Source organism: Protopterus annectens, chromosome 7.part0, assembly GCF_019279795.1.
Source record: "Protopterus annectens isolate FY-2018-M chromosome 7.part0, PAN1.0, whole genome shotgun sequence".
In the NCBI taxonomy this organism is placed as follows: Eukaryota; Metazoa; Chordata; order Ceratodontiformes; family Protopteridae; genus Protopterus; species Protopterus annectens.
Genome location: NC_056739.1, coordinates 1692414862 through 1692436988, shown reverse-complemented (window position 1 = coordinate 1692436988; position 22127 = coordinate 1692414862). Strand labels below are relative to the sequence as shown.

General features: G+C 43.4%; 1 protein-coding gene across 2 annotated transcripts in view; it reads left to right on the top strand.

Moving 5' to 3' along the window:
- The window catches only part of KIF7 (kinesin family member 7), a 1697985-nt gene that overhangs the window by 720059 nt on the left and 955799 nt on the right, over window positions 1-22127 (top strand). For both annotated transcript variants that reach the window (XM_044078207.1, XM_044078206.1), the window contains exon 10: window positions 21807-21956. In XM_044078207.1, the coding sequence (XP_043934142.1) occupies window positions 21807-21956 (150 nt within the window). The remainder of the gene's footprint in view (window positions 1-21806; window positions 21957-22127) is intronic.

The following is a 22127-nucleotide window of genomic DNA, read 5'->3' as shown; positions in this document are numbered from 1 at the left end:
ACTTCCCTGTCACCACAGTTTTGCTTCCCAGCATCAAGAGACCTGAAAAAGCTCATATTTTTGCCCAGTGCTGATCAAGCCACAGGGAAATTAAAAGAAACAAAAATTTTTTTGCCCTGTCTCTCTAGATCTCATAACCTGACACAGGTGCAGAAAATGAATCCTCCTTGGTAATACCCCATTCCTACATCACCATCAGTACAGTACAGATCAAGCTATGTAAATATTCTGGCAGTTCTAGTAGCTGTGTAAAGTACTAATGGAGGCACTGCCATCTAAATACCCTGAAATTTTTCTTGAAAGCTTTATTTTAAAAATTCACCTATATCAAACAGTGTTTTAGAATTGAAACACATTAATAATTTTTCATCAGAGAACACATTTCCTCTCCACTTTCGTTGTGTACTTTGCATAATGTCCGTAGTGAGCTATTTCTTAGATATCCATCTTTTACATTTCCTTTTGGACTCAATCTTGTAACAAAGTGACTTATTTATTCATTTCACAATCAAACATAAACGGCGTTCGGGAAGAAAAATAACAGTAACAGTCAGTAAACATATTTGCAGTTTTTGCACCCTTAAAAATCCTTTCCAAAATACTAATTACATAAACTGTCTACAATAATTCAACGTTTTCACCTTTAGCATTTTCAACCTTAATTCCCACATTCTCCAGTGTGTTAAACTGAACATATTTTACAAACTACAAGGGTCTGAAATTTGCAAACCAATGGCAGTACCCCCATATGTTGTTGCTATTTGATGCTTGCTCCTTTCTTTCACCTTCTTTGACCACCATAAGTGTTTTAGCTAAGGTAATCAGTGATTGATAGACTGTTGCTTCTACCCCTAGAGTAGCTCTTCCTCCTCCTATCTTACATTATCTGTTAGCTATCATATCATTTATAACTGGGTTGCTGGTCCTTCTATACTTCATAGTGTTATATGCATGTGTTTTATATATGTATATATATATATATATATATATATATATATAGCTATATATATATATATATATATATATATATATATATATATATATATATATATATATATATATATATATATATAGCTATATATATATATATATATATATATCTATATATCTATCTATATCTATATATATATATATATATATATATATATATCACCTTTATATTACCGATATGCACAAGTTTGATCCCAGGAAGGTCGAAAGTGCATTTTCAAAATCACAATGTCTCGAAAAAATGGTCCGAATTTGCAATGAGCGAATGCAGATTGGTATTCGCTCATTGCATATTCGGCATTTCCAGTGCAGATCACACTATAGCGGGGATCGGGAAATGAACCCTTTCCTTCAGTGTAGTGCGATCTCGGTCTTAGTATATTAAAGTAGGGAGGATGTGGGGGTGCAGGGGAGCTTACCTTCCTGCATAACTATGTGTAGTGTAATTTGTAGTTTGAAAGTCATCGAATCTTGTTTTCCAGATTTTGATTTTCGAACTTTGGTAAAGTTCGCCATTTGATTTTCGCAGTCTGAAGTCGCACTATAGTACGTTCATAGTTGTTATTTTCGGTAATATAAAGGTAAACCATATATATATATATATATATATATATATATATATATATATGTGTGTGTACACACACACGTGTGTGTAGTCATTAATGGTAGTAATTCGTACTTATTATTGTACATGTGCATTCACTCACTCTGTGTCACCCACACACAAAAAGTATAACTCCTGTGTTAGTGATAATTCCCCCATGGTTAAATTGTTGACCAACTTCTTTGTCTTTTCTGTAAATATCTAGTAGCTTCCAGCATCTACAAAAAAAGTGCTGCCAGTCTCCCCTTTCCAAGCCATCACATTTCTAGCAATAACCTTTTGATGTAGGTGTCTCATTGCCCAGCTTGGGTTACCTGGGATAGCTGTGTTGAACAAAAGCTGGACGTAAAACCTGTCATCCTGCCAAACATGAACTAAGAATTGCCATAGTGCTGGTTCACTGACAAGATGATGTTTGGAAGTAGATGACATGATAGTAAGGAATAGCCTGGAGATCCTATATATCCAGGAGACCAGGTGGAAGGGTAATGTAGCAAAGCCACTTGGCTTAAGATCCGATTCATAGTCTACTACTCAGGAGGAGGACAGGCTAGAAATGATGTGGGAATTGTAGTGAGAGAGAGGCTTCATAAGACAGTGAGGGATGTCATCAGAATTAGTGACAGATTCTTGGCAATCAGACTGCAGTGTAATGATAGAGTAGTATTCATAATCTCAGCCTGTGCCCTACAGCAGAGTTGTGATAATGAGGAAAATAGTACATTCAGGCAGCTGTTGAAGACCTACTAGATAAAGCAGGACAGCAGGAATTTGTGTTGATAATGGGTGACTTGAATTTACATATTGGGACAGACAAAACAGGGTATGAGAACAGCTTGGGTACACATGGGTGAGACAACAGAAGTAAAGGAGGATAGGCCATACTAGACTTCTGAATGGCAAATGGCTTGGTAGCCAACACATGGTTCAGAAAGAGACACAAGATCACATACAAATGTGGCCAACATGCAACTCCGGTATACTTCTAGTAAGGAAAGGGCACTGGCGTAAAATCAGCAATTGCAAAGTCATCCCCAGTAAAACATTCAGCCCGTGGCATAAGCTACTGGTTGCCACATTCATCTGCAACCAGTGGTCAGAGAAGGTTCTAAGGTCAACAGAAACCAGGCTGAAGACCTGGAAGTTAACTGGAGAGAAAGCACAACTGTTCAATTAATTACTTGGGGCCCTAGCACCTCAAGAAGAAGAGGAAATAGATGAAGTTGAGGAAGAATGGGAGCACCTGAAAATGGCATCTACCAAACAAATATGCGGCTGAGCCAGGAATGGAAATTAAGGTACTTAAGGAAAGCAAGTGGTGAAATACAGAAGTCCAGGAAGTCACCAAAATAAAGGAGGAGTGCAGAAGAGAGTGGGAGCTAGAAAAGACATAGGCTAGGAATGATTACTGGTTGGCTAACAAAGAAGCTAGGAGAGGACTTGCAATGTCACTGGATGCACTCTACCAACTTCTGGAAAGTGACTGAATGGATGGCATAAAGAAACACTTATGAAGTTGCAAGCAAAGACAGAAAGGTAAAGAAGATTTTTGTAAGGGATGCCAGCAACAACCTGCTCACCAGTGCACAGGACATCAAATGCAGAAGGCAGGAGTATTCCCAGCAGCTTCTGAATGAAGAAAACCCCACAGAAGCTGTACTGCCCCAGACACAGCCCACTGTGAGTGAAGGGGAGGATCCCACCCTAGAAGAATTAAGAGTAGCACTAAGGAAAATTAAGTCAGTGAAGCAGCAGGCTCAAATGAGGTTATGGCCGATATGATGAAGATGTTTGGTGAGATAGGGGGAAAATGGCTGCTGAGGGTAGACATAGCAGTATGGAGAGAGAGGTGTATCCCACATGACTGGAGAATAAGCATACTCTTAACCGGCCTTAGGCATAGGCCAACTAGGCAGCCGCCTAAGGCGCCAGTCTACCAGGGGCACTTTTCCAGTATTTATTTGGTGTAAGTAGACCAGGATGGGGGGGACCAGGTAGTGTGGAGGGGGCGCCAAACAGCCCTTTTGCCTAGGGCGCCAGTTGACCTAAGGCTGCTCCTCAATGTAAAAACAAAGGGGTCATTCACAACTGTGGGCTGTATGGAGATATCACACTCCTATCACGTTGCATGAAAATTCTGGAGAGGGTGATTGATAAACGAATATACAGGGCAGTAGAAAGTAAGATGGAAAATGAGCAGTCTGGGTTCAGATCAGGGTACAGCACAATTCACCCGATGTTTACATTGAGACAGATACTTGAGAAGAAGCTAGAAATGAGGAGAGAGTCCAACTGGGCATTCCTAGACTTGGAGAAAATATTTGACAAGGTCCCAAAAAAGATGATTTGGCCAGACCTGCAAGGGTTTGAAATCCCATAAACATTGTCAGAATTAGTGCAAGCTATGTACAAGGACCCAGTGATTCAAGTAGGAACAGTGTTCAGTCTTACAGAGAGGTTCTCAGTGGGAGTGGGTGTGCATCAGGGTTCATCTATGAGCTCACTGCTTTTCTTAAGGGTGATGGACAAACAGATTAGCAAACAGGTTAGAGTGGGCAAGTCAACAAAGCTGATGTGTGCAGATGATGTGGCTTTACAGGCAGATTCTGAGGAAAACTTCAGCAAAGGATGGGGGAATGGAATGCAAAACTGAAGGCTTGTGGGGTGAAACGGAGTACAGATAAGACAGTTGTATGCCAGAAAATGGGGGAGATCAGAAGATAAAAGGGAATGCAGTGGAACAGGTTAACTGCTTCAAGTATCTTGGAGGGGTGGTTGAGGAGAAGACAAGTCTGAATGAGGAGGTTCAAGCTAGAATCAGAGGTGGTACAGAGTGTCAGGGGTAGTGTATGGCAGAAGAATGTCAATAAATCTAAATAGTAAGGTGTACTAAACAGTGGTGCAACCAGTACTACTGTATGCTATAGAAACCTGGGCAGTAAAGGAGAAGCAGTTGAGTAAGCTAGAGGTGATTGAGATGAAGTGCATGAGATGAGGTGGTAGGATGCACGCTTGGACAAAGAAATGAGTACATAAGAGCAAAAGCCAAAGTAGTTCTGATTACAATAATGTCAAAGAGAACAGATAACGGTGGTTCAGACACATGTAGGAAAGCAGAAGGCAATCTGGTGAAGATTTGGGACAAATAGGAAGAAAGTAAGAGGAAATGATGACGCCCAGCAAAGAGTTGGATGGTTTGTGTGAGAGAAGACATATGCGACAGTCAGGCCTGAGTGAGAAAGAAGATAAGAGAGTGCCACTGAATATGGTGAGATGGCGACAAGTGACATTGACACCCTGACCCCATTAAGAAAAATAGAAAAAAAGGGGGTTGATGATGATGATCTTGTGATGTAGGAAACCTCTTTTTTATCCTCTCTGGGTTGTAAAAGTATTTGTGTAGGCACTTCCGTTTTAGTATGAAAGTTTGCAGCTCTCAGTGCTTTCCCAAGAAGTAAATGTACATCTCAGTAGTTACTAAGTTGATATCTAGTGCTTTCCATGCTTCTCTCATTTTCATATTTATATCATCACTACATTACTTCTGTACTTGTAAAGGCTCCAGGGCCATTAGCCTAGTACACCTATGAACCTATAAAGGGGCCAAGAACCTGAGATTTTGGAAGTCCTAACAGAGAGATTAACTGGGCAGAGGTTCTCAGGGTTGGAGTGGAATTTCAATCCATTTGAAATCCTGGGGGTAGAGCTGGTCCAAGCAGCCAGGGAGGTAATGGATCCTGCTGAGGATTTCATTCCTATGAACCTCAAAGGGATGCCTGACTATTCCCCTCTTGAGAAATGTCTCTCCTTGCACATTCGGGCATGGATGGCCATCATGTCAGACTCATGATTAAGGAGATTCTTTTCCAGAGGCAGATGTTCTTTGTGTTTCACTGTTGCAGTCATCACACTTGGGTTATCTGGCTGCAGGTAGCCCTCAGTCGGCCCGAATACCAGAGACTTAGTATTTGTGTGTCAGTTTCTGTCGCTCCAGGACTGACGTCAGGTTGTCAGGGGTATAAAAACAGGCAGCCAACACCATTACATTATTTTTTCTTGCCTGGGAGCCTGAAGCAGAAGCAGTTTGCAGAAGTGCCGGTTGGCCGCTACCTGAGTTTTTGTTTCCAAATTGAATCATCTTGAAGTCTTCTAAAGCTAATTACCCCATTGGGGATCCTTTTTTCTTGCTCTAACTGATGTCAGAAAAAGATGACAATTGTCTCGCCTGTGGAAAGCAAATACCACACTGAGATTTCCATTCTTACTGTGTCACCTGTTTATACCCAGACCACGACATACCTCGCTGTCGGTTTTGTGCCTTGTTCTATACTCGAACTATTCGTTGTTGGGCCCTTAATGTCACTAAATACTTTCGTTCTCTATCGCCGTATTCCAAAATGGCTTCGGTAAGCCATCCGACTACCGATCTTCTGAAAAAACGTAAGGATAAAGACAGACCGCACAGGTCCAAAACTGCTGACGACGCTTCCATTAAGCTACTCGCCAGTTCGATAGAACTCAGTGAGGTGCTTTCGCAGCCCCTGATGCCCGCTTCAGTGGATTCAAAGGTGTCTACCGAGACCCGTTCGGGGTCTGGTATGCCGTGGGACTCTTCTTCGACTACGAAATCTGCAGATGTTTCTACCTTGGATGGGTCCGGAGCTGCTGAACAGGCACTGGCTTCTGAGGAAGTTCTTCGCACTACCGATATTCGACATAAACCAACAACTTCTTTTGCATCTTCAGTTCTGTCTAAAACTACCGAGTTTCTAAGGCCAAGAGTACGAGCTATGCCTAAAAAAGCGACAACCCAAACTCAAGCACCTGCTTCCTTTCCACAACATCAAATGCTTAAAATGGCAGAAGACCTTATTATGTTAATTAGGGGAAGCCAGCCTTCCCCTGCTAAGAGAAAGAGACCTGTCCCCAGCAGCTTTAACAGACCAAGAGTCCGATGACTCTGAGGTATCTGATTATGAAGACATGCCTTTATCTGCTTATGAGGATTCAGATGCAGAGGAATCTATTCCCTCTGCTTCTCCTCCAGATGATTTTTCTTTTGGTGAAAACTTACATACTTTAAGAGAGCATTTTCACTGGGAATGCCAAGACTATCCTCAGTCTAAAAGGAGACTCAGAGAATTTCTTGATTTGCCACAGCATAGGCCTTTAGCAGTACCCCCACTCCTGAATGTTGTGGATGATGTCTTTATGGAATCCAGTCCAACTCATGATACTTTACTCCCTGCTCTTAGGAAACCAGACCGGTACTACAGAGTTCCTGACTCTCACAAATTCCTTTTCAAAAATCCTACTGCTGACCCAGAGGTCATCTCCCAGGGGCCTAAAGATATCAAAGCAACTACAGCTAAGAATCCCACCCCTTCAGGAAAGGGATTCCAGAGCTTTAGATAGATGAGGTAAGAAAGTATACACCTCAGCAACTCTCGCCATTAAGGCTTTGAATTGCCAGTTTCACGTGCTAAAGTACCAACAACATATCATGGAACTTATTAAGCAAAAATTAGCTACCTTTACAGACTGTGCAGAAAATAAAGAATTACAAGGGCTTATGCATTCTGCAAGCCAAGTCAGCAAGCATACTTTGCAATGTGGCTTTGACGCCCTAGAAGTATCCTGCAGGGCAGCTGTCACTGGTTCTGTACTGAGAAGGCATGCTTGGCTTAAGGAGCAGACCTTGCCAGACCATGTCAAATCAAAATTACTAGACGTTCCTTTGAACAAGGAAAATCTGTTTGGCACCAAAGCAGAAGAGGTTCTTAAAAAGATGGAAGAAAAATCTAAATCTATGCAGAGAGTCAAAGATTTATTGCAAATACAGTCTCCTAGATTCAGTAGGCATTTCCCCTCGAAGCATTGATCCTTTCCAGCCCCCTCAAGGCCATCTCAAACTAGACCTAGGGGAAACAGACCCCCCCAGGCTACAGTCTCAGGGTGTGCAGAGATCTAAGCAATGGAGTGTCTCCACTTCAGAAACGGGGAGTGCTAAGCCACCCCCTTACAGAAAGAATTCACAGTGACTTCTCAACATCACTCCCCACCTCTGCCCAACTGCTCATGCCCCTAGTAGGAAAACTTGCCCATCATTTAAAAAACTGGACTTCCATCACCAAAGACCAGTGGGTCCTCAACATTGTATCCCAGGGATACAAATTTTGCTTTCACTCACTGCCAACCCCAAAAGGGTTCTCAGACCTTCCACCAAACCAGTGGGCAGAGGCACAAAACCAAATTCAATCCCTGCTCTCCATAGGGGCAATTCAGCCTGTTCCTGCATAACCAATAGGTCAAGGGTTCGATTCCAGACTTTTCCTGGTACCCAGAAAAGAGGGCATGTGGCGCTCAATCCTAGATCTTTCCATTCTAAACACTTTCCTGGTGGTATCAAAGTTCAAAATGCTCACCCTTCAGCAGCTTCTTCCTATGCTGGCCAAAGATGCCTGGTTAGCCACCCTAGACCTAAAAGAAGCCTATCTGCACATCCCTATCAGGGACTCATGCAGGAAATACCTACGCTTCAGGGCAGGATCTATGCATTATCAGTTCTCTGTATTTCCCTTTGACTTATCCACTGCTCCCAGAGTATTCACAAAATACCTGGCTCCAGCCATTGCCTACTGCAGACAGAGAAAAATTCATATTTACCCGTACTTGGACGACTGCCTGATTCAGACAGACAGGAGATGCTGTTGCAGCACCTGACACTTGTAAAAAAACCTTCTAACCTCCCTGGGGTACACTATCAATGAAAAGAAATCAAAACTAGTCCCCAGTGAAAAGATTGTATTCCTGGGAGCAAGCTTGAGCACAGCATCCCAGATGGCATTCCTTACTCCAGAAAAACAAGCCTATCTGCAGGCCCTAGGGTTCATGGCCTCTTGCATCCTACTAATTCCATATGCCAGACTGCATATGAGGAAACTTCAGTGGTACTTAAAAAGTCTTTGGTGCCAACATTCTCAGGACCTGGAAACTGTCATTCCTATCATACCTTGTCTAAGGACAGAGTTTCTTTGGTGGGCAGCAGTATGCAACCACAGGACTTCCCTTTACTCAATCCCATGCCGCCCAGACCCTAACCACAGATGCATCAGACTATGTCTGGGGGGCACACCTGGATGACAAGTGCATTTAGGGCCACTGGACCCCAAGTCAAATTCATCTACACATCAACCAAAAAGAGATGCTATAGCTGTTCAGCACGCTGTAACAGCTTTCAGATCCCTATTCTCACCAGGACCCCTGCTAATAAAATCGGATAACACCACAGTTATGTGGTACATCAACAAGCAGGGGCGAAACCCCTCTTGCCCACTATGCAGGCTAACCATGGCCCTGTGGAACACGGCCTTAGACAATGCAGGTCCATCTGCAAGCTCAGTTCCTACCAGGCAAACAAAACTCACTGGCAGACGACAAGCAGAAATCACCTAGACCCACACGAGTGACAATTACAGCCCAGCACCTTCAGCCTTCTGATTCAGAAATGGGGGACCCCAGAGGTGGATCTCTTTGCCTCCCCCTGCAATCACCAGCTCAGCAAATTCTGCACCAGGACACCTCACAGCAGGGCCTGGAAAGTGGATGCCGTATCCATCCAGTGGGCAAACCTCTCAATCTATGCATTTCCCCCTCTGCCTCTTCTCTCAAGAATACTGCTCAAGATAAGACAGAACAGACCAAGGGCAATCCTCATTGCCCCGGACTGGATATGCCAGCACTGGTACCCACTACTGCGCAGCCGGTCACCGGTGCTAGCCTGGCACCTACCCCAGAGCCCGACCCTCCTCACTCAGCAGGGGGTACAGATCTTGCATCTGCAACTGCAAACCCTGAATCTTGCAGCCTAGCTTATTCCTTGAATTTTCCCCCAGTGACCAGTCTAAGCAAGCAGGTGCTAGACTTCATTCTTGAAGCCAGAAGACCCAGTACAAGGAAATCCTATGCTGATAAGTGGAACAGCTATTGCTGCTGGATTCAATCTAAAGGAGAGGTGACAACTCTGCCCTCCCTACCTCTAATCCTGGATTACTTAGCAGATCTACTCCACAGAGGCCTATCCTTCTCCTCCATTAAGATCCATGCCTCTGCCATCTCAGCTCATTACAACACTGAGCCACCCCTCTTCTCTCATCCTCTCATCAGACAGTTCCTGAGAGGGGCAAACAACTTTAAGCCACCAAGGAGAGCACCCACCCCTGCTTGGGACCTTAACTTTGTACTAGAAAAGCTCATGCTACCCCCTTTTGAGGCTGCAGTGTCAGCAGAGTTAAAATTCCTCTCTTGGAAAACAGCATTACTTCTGACCATCACTTCAGCTAGAAGAGTGTCTGAGCTACAAGCACTGATGGCTGTGGAACCCTTCATTATTTTTCATGCTGACAGGGTTTCCCTCAGGACTAATCCTTCCTTTATGCCTAAATGGTGTCCAGTGTGGCTCTCAACCAATCTATCCATTTGCCAACCTTTTTCCCTAATCTGCAAAATAAAGGGGAAAAGGATCCTGCACTTCTTGGACTTGCACAGACCACTCACATTCTACCTGAATAGGACTAAGCCCTTCAGGAAATCTGACCAGTTATTGCTCAGTTTTGCACCAGGGGCAGAGGGCAAGGCCATTTCAAAACAGTTTCTAAATGGATAGCACACTGTATCCATTTCTGCTGCAAACACCACGGAAAACCAACCCTCAGGGGGTCAGAACACATTCCACTAGGGCAACTTCCTCCTCTACAGCATTCCTCAGGGGAGTCCTTACCAGGGACATTCTGGAGGCTGCTACCTGGAGTTCTATACACACATTCACCAAGCATTATCACCTGCACATATTTTCAAAATCCAGGGCGGGTTTTGCATCTGCAGTCCTGCAGGGCATACTAGCCAGCCCAAACTCTTCTTGACTGCCTCCACTCTTCCTTCAGCTTTGGGAATCAACCCAAGTGTGATGACTGCAACAGTGAAACACGAAGAACATAGTACAGTTGTGTACACTTACCATAAAACTAGATGTTAGAGTGTATTCGCTGTTGCAGTCCTGGATGTTCATCGTGTTACCCTGCTGCAGTCATCACACTTGGGTTATCCTGCCGTCAGGCGGTCCTGCAGTCGTCCCGAATTCCAAAGTCTTGGTCCAGCGTCGGTTGCTGTCGCTTCTTCCCTGACGTCAGAGCGCCAGGGGTATATCAGAGGCATCCGACGCCATTTTCTTCAGTCTTTCTTGCCGTGCGGTGCCCGAAGCAGAAGCAGTTTGCAAGTGCTGGTCGGCCGACACCTGAGATTTTCGAATCGAGTTTCAGTCGGAAGTCTTCAAAGCTAAGTACCCTGTTGGGGAACCTTTTCTTGCCTCAGTCCGATGTCAGAAAAAGTTAACAATTGCATTTCTTGTGGGAAGCAAATGCCTCATAAGGACTTTCATTCTTTTTGTATACCTTGCCTAGGCCCAGACCACGACGTCACTGGTTGTCGGTTTTGTGCTAGGTTCAATAAGCGAACTATAAAGCGATGCTTTGATTTTGCACGACACTACTTCGGTAGAAAATTTAATTACACTATGCTGTCGGAGCAACCGACTACCGGCATGCATAAAAAATGCAAAGATAAAGACAGGCAGCCTAGATCCAAGCCAGACTCCGAGGTCTCGGCTGGGCCGGTCGCCGGTTCTCTGGTTTTCATTGAGGCGCCTATGCAGCCCCTGGCTACCACTGAATTGGATCCCCAGACCGCTTCGGATCCCCCAGCACAGAGTTCTAGGCCGACGCAGCCATTTTCTTTAGGCCCTACCAACGACATTGCAGTAGGGGAAGCCGGTGCTGTAGAAACACCTTCAGTTTCTGAAGGTGTCTTCAGACCAACTACTCTCACCATAAAATCTTATGCTAAGCTTAAGATTCCTCTAAAACCAAAAAAGCCTACACTTCAGTCTCCAGGTCAAGGCCCTATGCCTAAGAAACAGATGCTTAAAATGGCTGAAGATTTGATTTCTTTGATCAGGGGTTCCCAACCCCCCCCACTGACAAAAGGCCTAGACAAGAGGAGGATTATGCCTCCTGTGATCAAGCGTCTGTTTCCTCAGGCTCCTCTGAGGAACAGGATTAATCCTTCCCCCCTTATGAAGATTCTGATGCTGAAGACTCCATTCCCTCAGCTTCTCCCCCGAAGATTATTCCTTTGGGGAAACCTTACATACCATGAGGGAACATTTCCACTGGGAAGGTCAGGACTACTCTGACTCAAAGAAAAGGCTCCGAGAGTTTCTCTTACTCCCCCAGCACAGACCACTTGCTATCCCCCAGTTTTGGACATTGTGGATGAAGTTTTCTTAGAATCTAGTCTAAATCTAGATTCTCTGCCTCCTGCTCCAGCCAAACCAGATAGATACTATAGAGTGCCTGACTCACACAAATTCCTTTACAAAAGCCCTGTTGCTGATCCAGAGACGATCTCCCAGGGTCCCAAAGGGGCTAAGGCTTCTATGGCTAAAAATCCTGTACCCTCAGAAAGGGACTCCAGAGCACTAGATAGGTGGGGGAAGAAGGTTTACACCTCAGCTACTCTAGCTATGAGAGCACTAAATTGTCAATTTCACATGCTTAAATACCAGCAATTCCTAATGTCTCAAATAAAACAAAAGGTGGGCACGCACCCTCAACAGTCTGAATTCAAGGAAATGCAAGATCTGTTGCATGCAGCTGAACAGGTGGGCAAACGTACTTTACAATGTGGTTTTGATGCCTTGGAAGCTTCCTCTAGAGCAGCTGTTACTGGGTCTGTTATACGTAGGCATGCTTGGTTAAAGGAACAATCTCTGCCTGATCATGTTAAAGCAAAGTTACTGGATACACCCTTACAGCAGGATGTCTTATTTGCGGTTAAAGCAGAGGACATTTTAAAGAAAATGGAGGATAAGGCAAAATCTATGCAGACGGTCAAAGATTTCTTACAGGTACAACCCCCACGCTTCAGCAGAAATTGGCCAACAAAAAATTGGTCCTTTCCAGCTTCTGACAGACCACAGAGGGGTAAATACAGGCGCCCAAGGGGCAGAGGACAAGCACAAATCCCTTACAAACCTCGCCAATGGGGCACTGCAACACAGAAGGGAGGAGAAGACAGGTCCCAAACTACTAGAAGGCAAACACAATGACTTAAACCTCAAACCGCCAAGCAAAACTCTCTTGGCAGCTCCCTTGGGAGGAAAATTAGCACTTTTTGCAGACAGCTGGCGCATCGTCACAAAGGACTAATGGGTCCTAGACATTCTCACACGGATACAGATTCCATTTCCACACCTTGCCAAGGATAAAAGGAATGCCAAACCTGCCACAAAATCAATGGGCAGAGGCACAAAAACAAATTACAGCTCTCATGGACATGAGAGCCATTCAGCTGGTACCTACACAGGAGCAAGGCCAAGGATTTTACTCAAGGCTCTTTCTAGTCCCCAGAAAGGACAATGCTTGGAGACCCATTCTGGACCTTTCAATTTTAAACACCTTCTTGCAAGTACCCAAATTCAAGATGCTAACACTACAGCAGCTTCTTCCCATGTTGGGCAAGAAAGCTTGGCTAGTAACGTTGGACCTCAAGGAGGCATACCTGCATGTCCCTATCAGACAAAATTGCAGAAGATACCTCTGTTTCATTGCAGGTTCAACCCATTACCAATTCTCTGCACTGCCCTTTGGCTTATCTACTGCGCCCAGGGTCTTCACAAAATGCCTGGCACCAGTAATTGCATACTGCAGACAAAGAGAAATACCCATACCTGGACGACTGTCTCATCAAAGCAGAAAGCAAGGACATTCTCTTACAACACCTGGCTTTTGTAAAACATCTTCTAAGTTGCCTAGGGTACACAGTAAACAAAAAGAAATCAAAACTAGTGCCCTCACAAAATATGACATTCCTGGGTGCCAGCTTGAATACAACCGCCCAGATGGCTTATCTGATGCCAGACAAACAACTACAATTAACTCAATACTTCAGAACAATGGCAACAAAGACCGAACTCCCTGCAAGAAAAATTCTGCAGGCCTTGGGCTTCATGGCATCTTGCATACTACTAATACCATTTGCAAAACTGCCTATGAGGAAATTACAATGGTACCTAAAAAGCATATGGACTCAACACAGCCACAGCTTGGAAACAATGATACCTCTCATTCCCGGCCTTCAACAGGAGTTTCTATGGTGGTCACAGGCATGTCACCTCAACAAGGGTCAGCCTTTCACCCTACCCCCAGCCAGGCAAACTATGACAACAGATGCATCAGACTATGCCTGGGGGGCACACATGGCAGGACAGTGCATTCAAGACAAATGGACTGCAGATCAAAGGAATCTCCACATCAATCAAAAAGAAATGCTAGCTGTACAAAATGCTCTGACAGCCTTCAAGGACCTCTTATCCAGGACAGCTTATCATAAGGACAAACAACACCACAGTAATGTGGTACATAAACAAACAAGGGGGTACACACTCCTACCCTCTATGCAGGCAAGCAATGACCTTGTCGAACACAGCACTGGCTTACCAAGTTCAATTACAAGCTCAATTCCTGCCAGGAAAAAAGAACACATTGGCAGATGACCTAAACAGAAACATCATGGATCCCCACGAGTGGAAACTGGATCCACAAGTATTCGCAACAATAGCTCAAAAATGGGGGCTCCCAGACATAGACCTGTTTGCCAGCCCTCAAAACTGTCAGCTAACAAAATTTTGCACAAGGACTTTTCACCATCAAGCTTGGAAAGTGGACGCACTCTCATTCAGTTGGAAAATGCTAACAGTGTATGCCTTTCCTCCATTACCCCTTCTCACAAAGGTGCTACTGAAAGTTAGGATGGAGAGACCCCGAATGATACTCATTGCCCCAGACTGGCCACGCCAGCACTGGTACCCACTACTAAGGAATATGGCCCAGGGCCCACCATGGATTCTACCACAAATTACCCACCTGCTCACACAGCAAGACAATCAGATTCTACACAGCCAGCTCAAAACCTTAAACTTGGCTGCATGGCAAATCACCTAAGCAACCAGCCACCTCCTCTCTCACAAGCTGTTTTGGATGTTATTCTGGAGGCCAGGAGGCCCAGCACCAGGAAAGCCTACTCAGACAAATGGAAAAGGTTTTGCGCCTGCAACCAAGCTAAAGGCCAAAATACCCTTCAGCCTGACATATCTCAGATCCTGCAATATTTAACTGAGATGTTACACAAAGGGCTTTCTTTTTCGTCTATTAAAATCCACGCCTCAGCTATTTCTGCTCACTACAACACGGATCCTCCCTTATTTTCACATCCACTCCTAAGGCAGTTTCTCAGAGGGGCCAAAAACATTAGGCCTCCCAGGAGAGCACCAACACCTACTTGGGACCTCAACTTTGTTCTGGAAAAACTCACGCTACCTCCTTTTGAGCCAGCTTTCTCAGCTGACTTAAAGTTTATATCATGGAAGACTGCCCTGCTGCTAGCAATTACTTCAGCTAGAAGAGTTTCAGAGCTTCAGGCACTAATGGCAGTAGAGCCTTTCCTCATTTTTCATCAAGACAGAGTTTCTCTAACTAACCCCTCCTTTATGCCTAAGGTGGTATCCAGTGTGGCTCTAAATCAAACCATCCATTTACCCACCTTCTTTCCAAATCCACAGAACAAAGGAGAAAGACTCCTGCATTCCTTGGACATTCACAGGCAGCTACATTACTATTTGGATAAAACTAAGGTTTTCAGAAAATCTGACCAGCTTTTTGTATCCTATGCTACAGCATCACAAGGAAAGGCTATCTCAAAACAGACCATTTCCAAATGGATAGGACATTGCATACGTTTTTGCTACACCCACCATGGAAAACCAGTTCCTGCTACCATAAGGCCCCACTCTATCAGGGCAGCAGCTACATCTACAGCCTTCCTCAGGGGGGTGCCAACCAAGGATATTCTGGAAGCTGCAACTTGGAGTTCAGTCCACACCTTCACCAAACATTACCACTTACCACTTTACTCTAAGACTAGAGCTGGCTTCGCCACTGCAGTTTTGCAGGGCCTTCTAGCCTCCTCTAACCCTGTTTGACTCCACCTCCCATCCTTAGCTTTGGGATTCTACCCAAGTGTGATGACTGCAGCAGGGTAACACGATGAACATAGTACAGTTTTGTACCTACTATAAATGTAGATGTTCGAGTGTATACCTTGCTGCAGTCCAGGTTACCCTCCCTCCATCCCCTCTGAACTAGCTGAACTTATCTCTACCACTCTATTCTATACTACCTCTGTGGTGTATTTGCTTGTGCCTAAGGGTTTTTGTTTTATTTTTCCATATATATATATATATATATATATATATATATATATATATATATATATGTTTTGCCTACCTATTAGGGGCACCTGACATCTGGGGCAAGAAAAACTGAAGAAAATGGCGTTGGATGCCTCTGATATACCCCTGGCGCTCTGACGTCAGGGAAGAAGCGACAGCAGCCGACGCCGGACCAAGACTTTGGAATTCGGGCCGACTGCGGGACCGCCTGACGGCAGGATAACCCAAGTGTGATGACTGCAGCAGGGTATACACTCGAACATCTACATTTATGGTAGGTACAAAACTGTACTTTTCCCTCCTTCCAGCCCCCTTTTCTCTCTCTCTCCCCTCTCCATGTACATTACTCACCCCTTGCAGGGATATTGGTATTGGTATTTAATTTTTACTGGTGGTGATTTTCCCACCATAACTTAGCTCCCTATTGTGGTCTCCTGTTTTTATACCCCTGACGACCTGACGTCAGTCCTGGAGTGACAGCAACAGATGCAGAAATATTAAGTCTCTGGTATTTGGGCCGACTGAGGGCTACCCTGCAGGCAGATAAACCCAAGTGTGATGACTGCAACAGTCATTACACTTAAACATCTATGTAAGCGTACACAACTGTACTTTTTCTTTCTCTTTTCCACATCACCACCTGTCCAAACCTGTCAATTTCTTAGTGCCACCCAGTCAGAAGGAAGCAGCAGTAAAGGAGGTGTAAGCCCTCCTCAGCAGAAGAGCAGTCCAGGAGGTCTTGCCAGACCAGAGAGGATCTGGATTTTTACACTTTTTAGTGTCTCCCCCACCAAAAAAAGGGACTTTAGGCTGATTATAGATCTCAGACTGCTCAGGTAGGAGCCAGTCATTTTCAGTTTCAAGCCCTTTTATTTGACCCCACACACACACACACACACACACACACACACACGCGCAGTGCTCATCAGATGTATGGCACCATTCACAACTAACATGCATCTCCTAGGGAGACTGTTTTTTTTCTGTACTTGGATGATTGGCTTCTGGTAGTTACATCTGTGGAGGGACTGATCAAAGCTAGACATTTTTTTTACTCCACTTGTCACCTCCATTTGGGATCACCATCAACCTAAATTCCAGTTTGTAGCCATTCTAGCTTCTGTTTTGTACAGGCTGTTGAAACAACACTCTGAATCTGCTGGAAAGGTTACCTCAAGAAAAAGTCTCAGCCATAGTAGGTCTTAATTTCTGCTACTTCAGGACATACTGTCTGCAGCAGACATTCTAAAGGTACTAGGCTTAATGACAGCTTAAACCCAAATGGTTCCTCATGTCAGGCTTAACATGAGGATATTGCAGTGGACACTTTGAATTCATTGGGATCAATCTTATCAACCAGTGTATCACACAATTAGATTGTCAAGGGCAGTTGAGAAGTCTACAGTGGTGGACTTGTCGACATGATTTGACAACCGGATCTCCATTCACCAAGCCAATTCCCAATGTAACAGTTAACCATAGGTGCTTCTTTGGGTGGGTGGGGGGAGCACATCTTTGACAAGATGGTGCAAGGTTTGTGAACTGCAGAAAGAGTCATCCTTGCATAACAGTGTTCTTGAGATGAAGACAATCCTAATGTTTTAGGCATTTTAGGGCATGCTTCCTCAAGGTGCAGTTATTATACAGTCAGACAACTTGGCAGTGGTATGCTATATCAGCAAGCAAGGGGGGACCCAGTCTTATCCACTGTGTAGAGAATCAGTGAGCATGTGGGAATGCTAATTGGTTTTGTAGCAGTGAACATACTTTGGATGGTGTGCTTCCCACAGATTTTCTATTAATATCAGAATGGCTTGCAGTATTTTCAGGAAGTGGGGACAACCTTGCTGCAATCTTTTTGCTTCATGATTCAGTGTCAGGTACCCCTTGATTTTCAGCATAGTTCCTCCAGTGGGACAGTCGCCAAGATATGCATTCTCCCACGATTGGCCCCCATGTCTTCTTTGTCTTCCCTGCTCTTCCATTGATTCAAAAACTCTTAGCAGAATGTCAAAGCATTCAAGGCCAACCTTAGTCTCATAGAACCTTCTGGCTTTGCCAGACTTTTCCTTTGCTGTGGCCTCATTTAAGGAAGAGACTCCTCCTCCTTCTAAAAAGCCTCACTCTGCTATCTCTCACTTATGGAATGCCTCATCTTGACATTAAATCCTGCAGTCTAACTGCTTGTTTTTTCAGTTCCCTCTTGAGGTCATGGACCTTAAGCCCTTTCAAAAGAACTCCACCAAAAAGATTTACAAAGGCAAATAGAAAAAAGTTTTCATTGTGGGCCCAGGGCAGAAACATCTCCCCAATGTTAGCACCATTAAAGGTGGTCCTTATCTTCCTGAGTTGTACAACAAAGGAGCTAGCTTCTTCTCAATCAAAGTTCACTTAGCAGCTGTCTGAGACTTTCATCAAGGCTTTTTGGGCCACTCTTTGGCTGTTCACTGATCTCATAAAGCATTTCTTAAAGGCATCTTTCATTCTTAATCCTCCTCCACTAGACTAGAACTTGCATGAGTTATGAATTTTGTATTAGAGGCCTTAATGAGACCTCCCTTTTAAACCAGCCAGCATAGCATTTGTTAAATTTCTGTCATGGAAGGCAGTTTTTCTTGTGACCATAACTTTGTCAAGACAGATTTCAGAGTTGAATTTCTTGTCCTCAAAATACTGTTATATTTTCTGTCAGGATAGATCAATCTGTCAGACTAAAGCTGTCCTTTCTACCCAGTGTTAATTTTCAGGCTAATTTGAATCAGTGTAGTCATTTGCCCATATTTTCCAACTTACTGTATTAAGGGGAGTACCTTCTGCATTGTTTGGATGTTCATAGACAACTGGGTTTGTATTTTGACTCTATGTAGGAATTTATGGAAGATGAACAGCTTTTTGTTAGGTTTTCAGCAGTTAGCTTAGACTTTTTCCAAGGTTACATTAGTATAGTAGATTACAAACTGCTTCATCGTCTGTTACAGCAAGGTGGGCAAGGAGTTAACTATCCCACCAGAGGTGCAGTCTGTTAGGTTGTGGACGTGGATAGAACCCTTTCTACAAAATCTTCTGCTTCAGGATATTACAACAGTGGTCGCTTTGTCTTACTTGCATATCTATGCTAAGCATTACAGCCTTGAATCTGTCCCCAGAACAAGGGCTTCTTCTGGAACAACCATTTTGAAGGCGTACAGAACTAGGCTACCCACATTGGCTAGGGAATCTGTCCTGTTGCTTCTTTGCCTGGAACATTAGATTTCTCTGGCCTCTGTTTTGGAAAGTAGAACAACCTGCTCACCATCCTCCTCCTAATTGTCTTCCCTGAGAGATTTGACATGATGTTTTGGAGGGCATAAATTGTCTTCAGGTTTTTTTTTTTAGAGCTTATAGTTCTATAATGGGGCATACTCAATCTGGAGAATTCCCTAAAAGGAAAGATTTATGATAGGCAGGAATTCGAGTTTGTAGGAAGTTTGTTGCTGTCACTAGCTGTTTGTGTCTGGACATAGACCAGAGAAATCCAAATTTCTAATATGTGCATAACGTATTCATTTCTCAGGTCCATATCTGTCCATTTTGGCAATACCCAAGCCATTCTCTTAGCCAGTATAAAGTGTCAGTCAGATTGAATAGCATACAAAGTCTTTTATTAACTTTTCTGTTGCTTTACCAGATTCATCTTTGCAAAAGAGCTTTTCTGTTATTGTCCTTGCACTTTATGTTGTAGTTGGGCCCAGAGTGTCTCCATTGTCATCCTTCTGGTGGATTGCTTTTAAGGTAATTCTGTGATTCATTTCCAGATTCTTCTCTGTTATTGAGAATTCCTGTCACATGTGTAATACTTATATTTGTATTAGGCCATAGGCAGTTCCCGTTTGTGTCAGACTTCTTCTTTCGGCTGCTCCTGTTAGGGGTTGCCACAGTGGATCATCTGTTTCCATTTCCTCCTGTCCTCTGCATCTTGCTCTGTCATACCAACCATCTGCATGTCCTGTCATCAATCACATCCATAAACCTTATCTTAGGCCTTCCTCTTTTCCTCTTACCTGGGAGCTTCATCCTTGGCATCCTTCTCCCAACATACCCAGCATCCCTCCTCAGCACGTCCAAACCAGTGCAGTTTTGCCTCTCTGGCTCTGTATCCAAACCGTCCAACCTGAACTGACCTCAACTGATGGGGGATTTATTGATGATGCCCTGTGGTGTTTCTCTGTGAACTTACTACATTCCTCTTCCTACTTTGTCATCTTTTTGCTGGTGTTGCACCTTGCCTATCTTTAAGCTTGGCCTTCCAGGGACTTGACAGCATACTGTATTTAGGCTGTGCATCACTCTCTCATTTGTTCTCATTGTACCAAATTCTGCTGCACCAGTTTTCGCTCTGTGTCCAGGGACATTGTTTATTATGTTTATAGCCACATTACTCTGTGTGACAGTATAATGTGAATTTGTTCTTGATCACTGGATTGAAGGGCTTGTAGTTTTTCACCGGTCATGTGTTCTTGAGTGACTGTTAGTATTAGTCATCCTTTTTCTTTTGAAACATTTGTAGATAAGTTATCTCTAGTTCAAGTCCTGCTGAAGATGCTGCCTTTTGGGATATTTTTAGGTCACATAGTTCAAATTTATATTCTTGTGGCTGCATCTGTCAGACTCCTTTTTTGATGATCCTCCCAGTAAGTTTATGTTTGGAACTCTGCCCTATAGGTAGAGGAAGAAGAATCGGTCCTATCATTTATAAAAGTTATGTGCTTACCATAGCCATAGATTTGTAGGATTAGATGTGCCTTCATCTGTGATTCCACCCTCCTTATTCTGCCTTTTTGAAGCTATATGGATGTTGCTCCAAGAGAGCTTTTGTCTCCTTCATCGGCTTACTCTTGTGTTCTGTCTTTTGTCAGCTAACAGAGATCAGGTGAGAGGGCATTTTGCACATAGAATTGTGCCCTGGAAAAATTTAGATGCTGATCAGCCAAAGTCCTATAGGTAGAGAAAGATAGACTCGGCACACCTCTTTTGTTATGGTAGATACATAACTTTTACTTACTTATGCCATCATCTCATTTTCTTGTACCATTTAAATTTCATAGAGATTGCAGAAAACTAATAAACCACTTTTCCTTAAAAATGTTCTTGCAAATTGTAGAACTTGGTAGCCCTAATATTAAACAAATGCAGAAGCAATGGACTGGGAATCATCTCTATTCTGTAACATTTTGCTTGATGTCTTAGTATAAAAACAGTGTGCATATTTGCTTTTAAAAGCTGTTGAAATTTGTAGCATTATTTTAAACAGTTTCTAGGAGAGGGTAGCACTTTGGTATATTGAATAAGATCCCTTCCTCACACCTCAACAGTCCAGGGTTTGTCACTGATTGTGTGGAGTTTGCATATTCTCCCTGTGTCTCTCTGTGGCTTTTCCCAATATATTCCTCTTTCCTCCCAAAAAACATGCTGATAGATTGGCTACCTGAAGTTTCCATGTATAATTGCATTTACTTTTGCCCTTGCAGTCTGGATTGTGGTTAATAAGGGTCAGCAACAAACCAGTTAACTTACGCGATTAACAAATTGATAAGTTAAATACACTTTCAATTAAAATTATTTGCATTATAGTTAAACTTAGGAATCAGTTTTGTTTTGATTGGATGTTTTTGGAATGTGCATAGTATCCTTATGTGCTTGTTAGGCTGTGATTTTTGGGAAAACTATTGTAAGGAAAAAGGCCTAACAAATGTGTTCATTTGGTCTGTCTTTGTGAACTAAATCTCGAGTAGTCATACACTAATGTTCATCATCTTGGACTAAACAGTGATTTTTTTTTTCTTTTGATCCCAGATTAAACATTATTTGTTTTATATTTTGGTTATCAAGTTCCCTTCGTAAGGAGGAGTTCTGAAGTACATGGACGTGCAGTTCAGGAAAAAACTGAGTGGAGGTTATTGCAAGCTCAACAGAAGATTAGAGAACTTGCTATTAATATTCGCATGAAGGAGGACCTAATCCAGGAACTTGTTAAAACTGGTATGTTGAAAATTATCTAAAGCCACAGATGGGTTGTTAGATCACATTAAGCTGCTAAATCATAAGCAGCAATCTGAAGATGGTTATCTTTGTATATAGCAGGAGATGATTTGTACTCAGATGTGTTGAAGTGATGTATCTTAGGCCATAATATAACTAGTGTATTGTAGG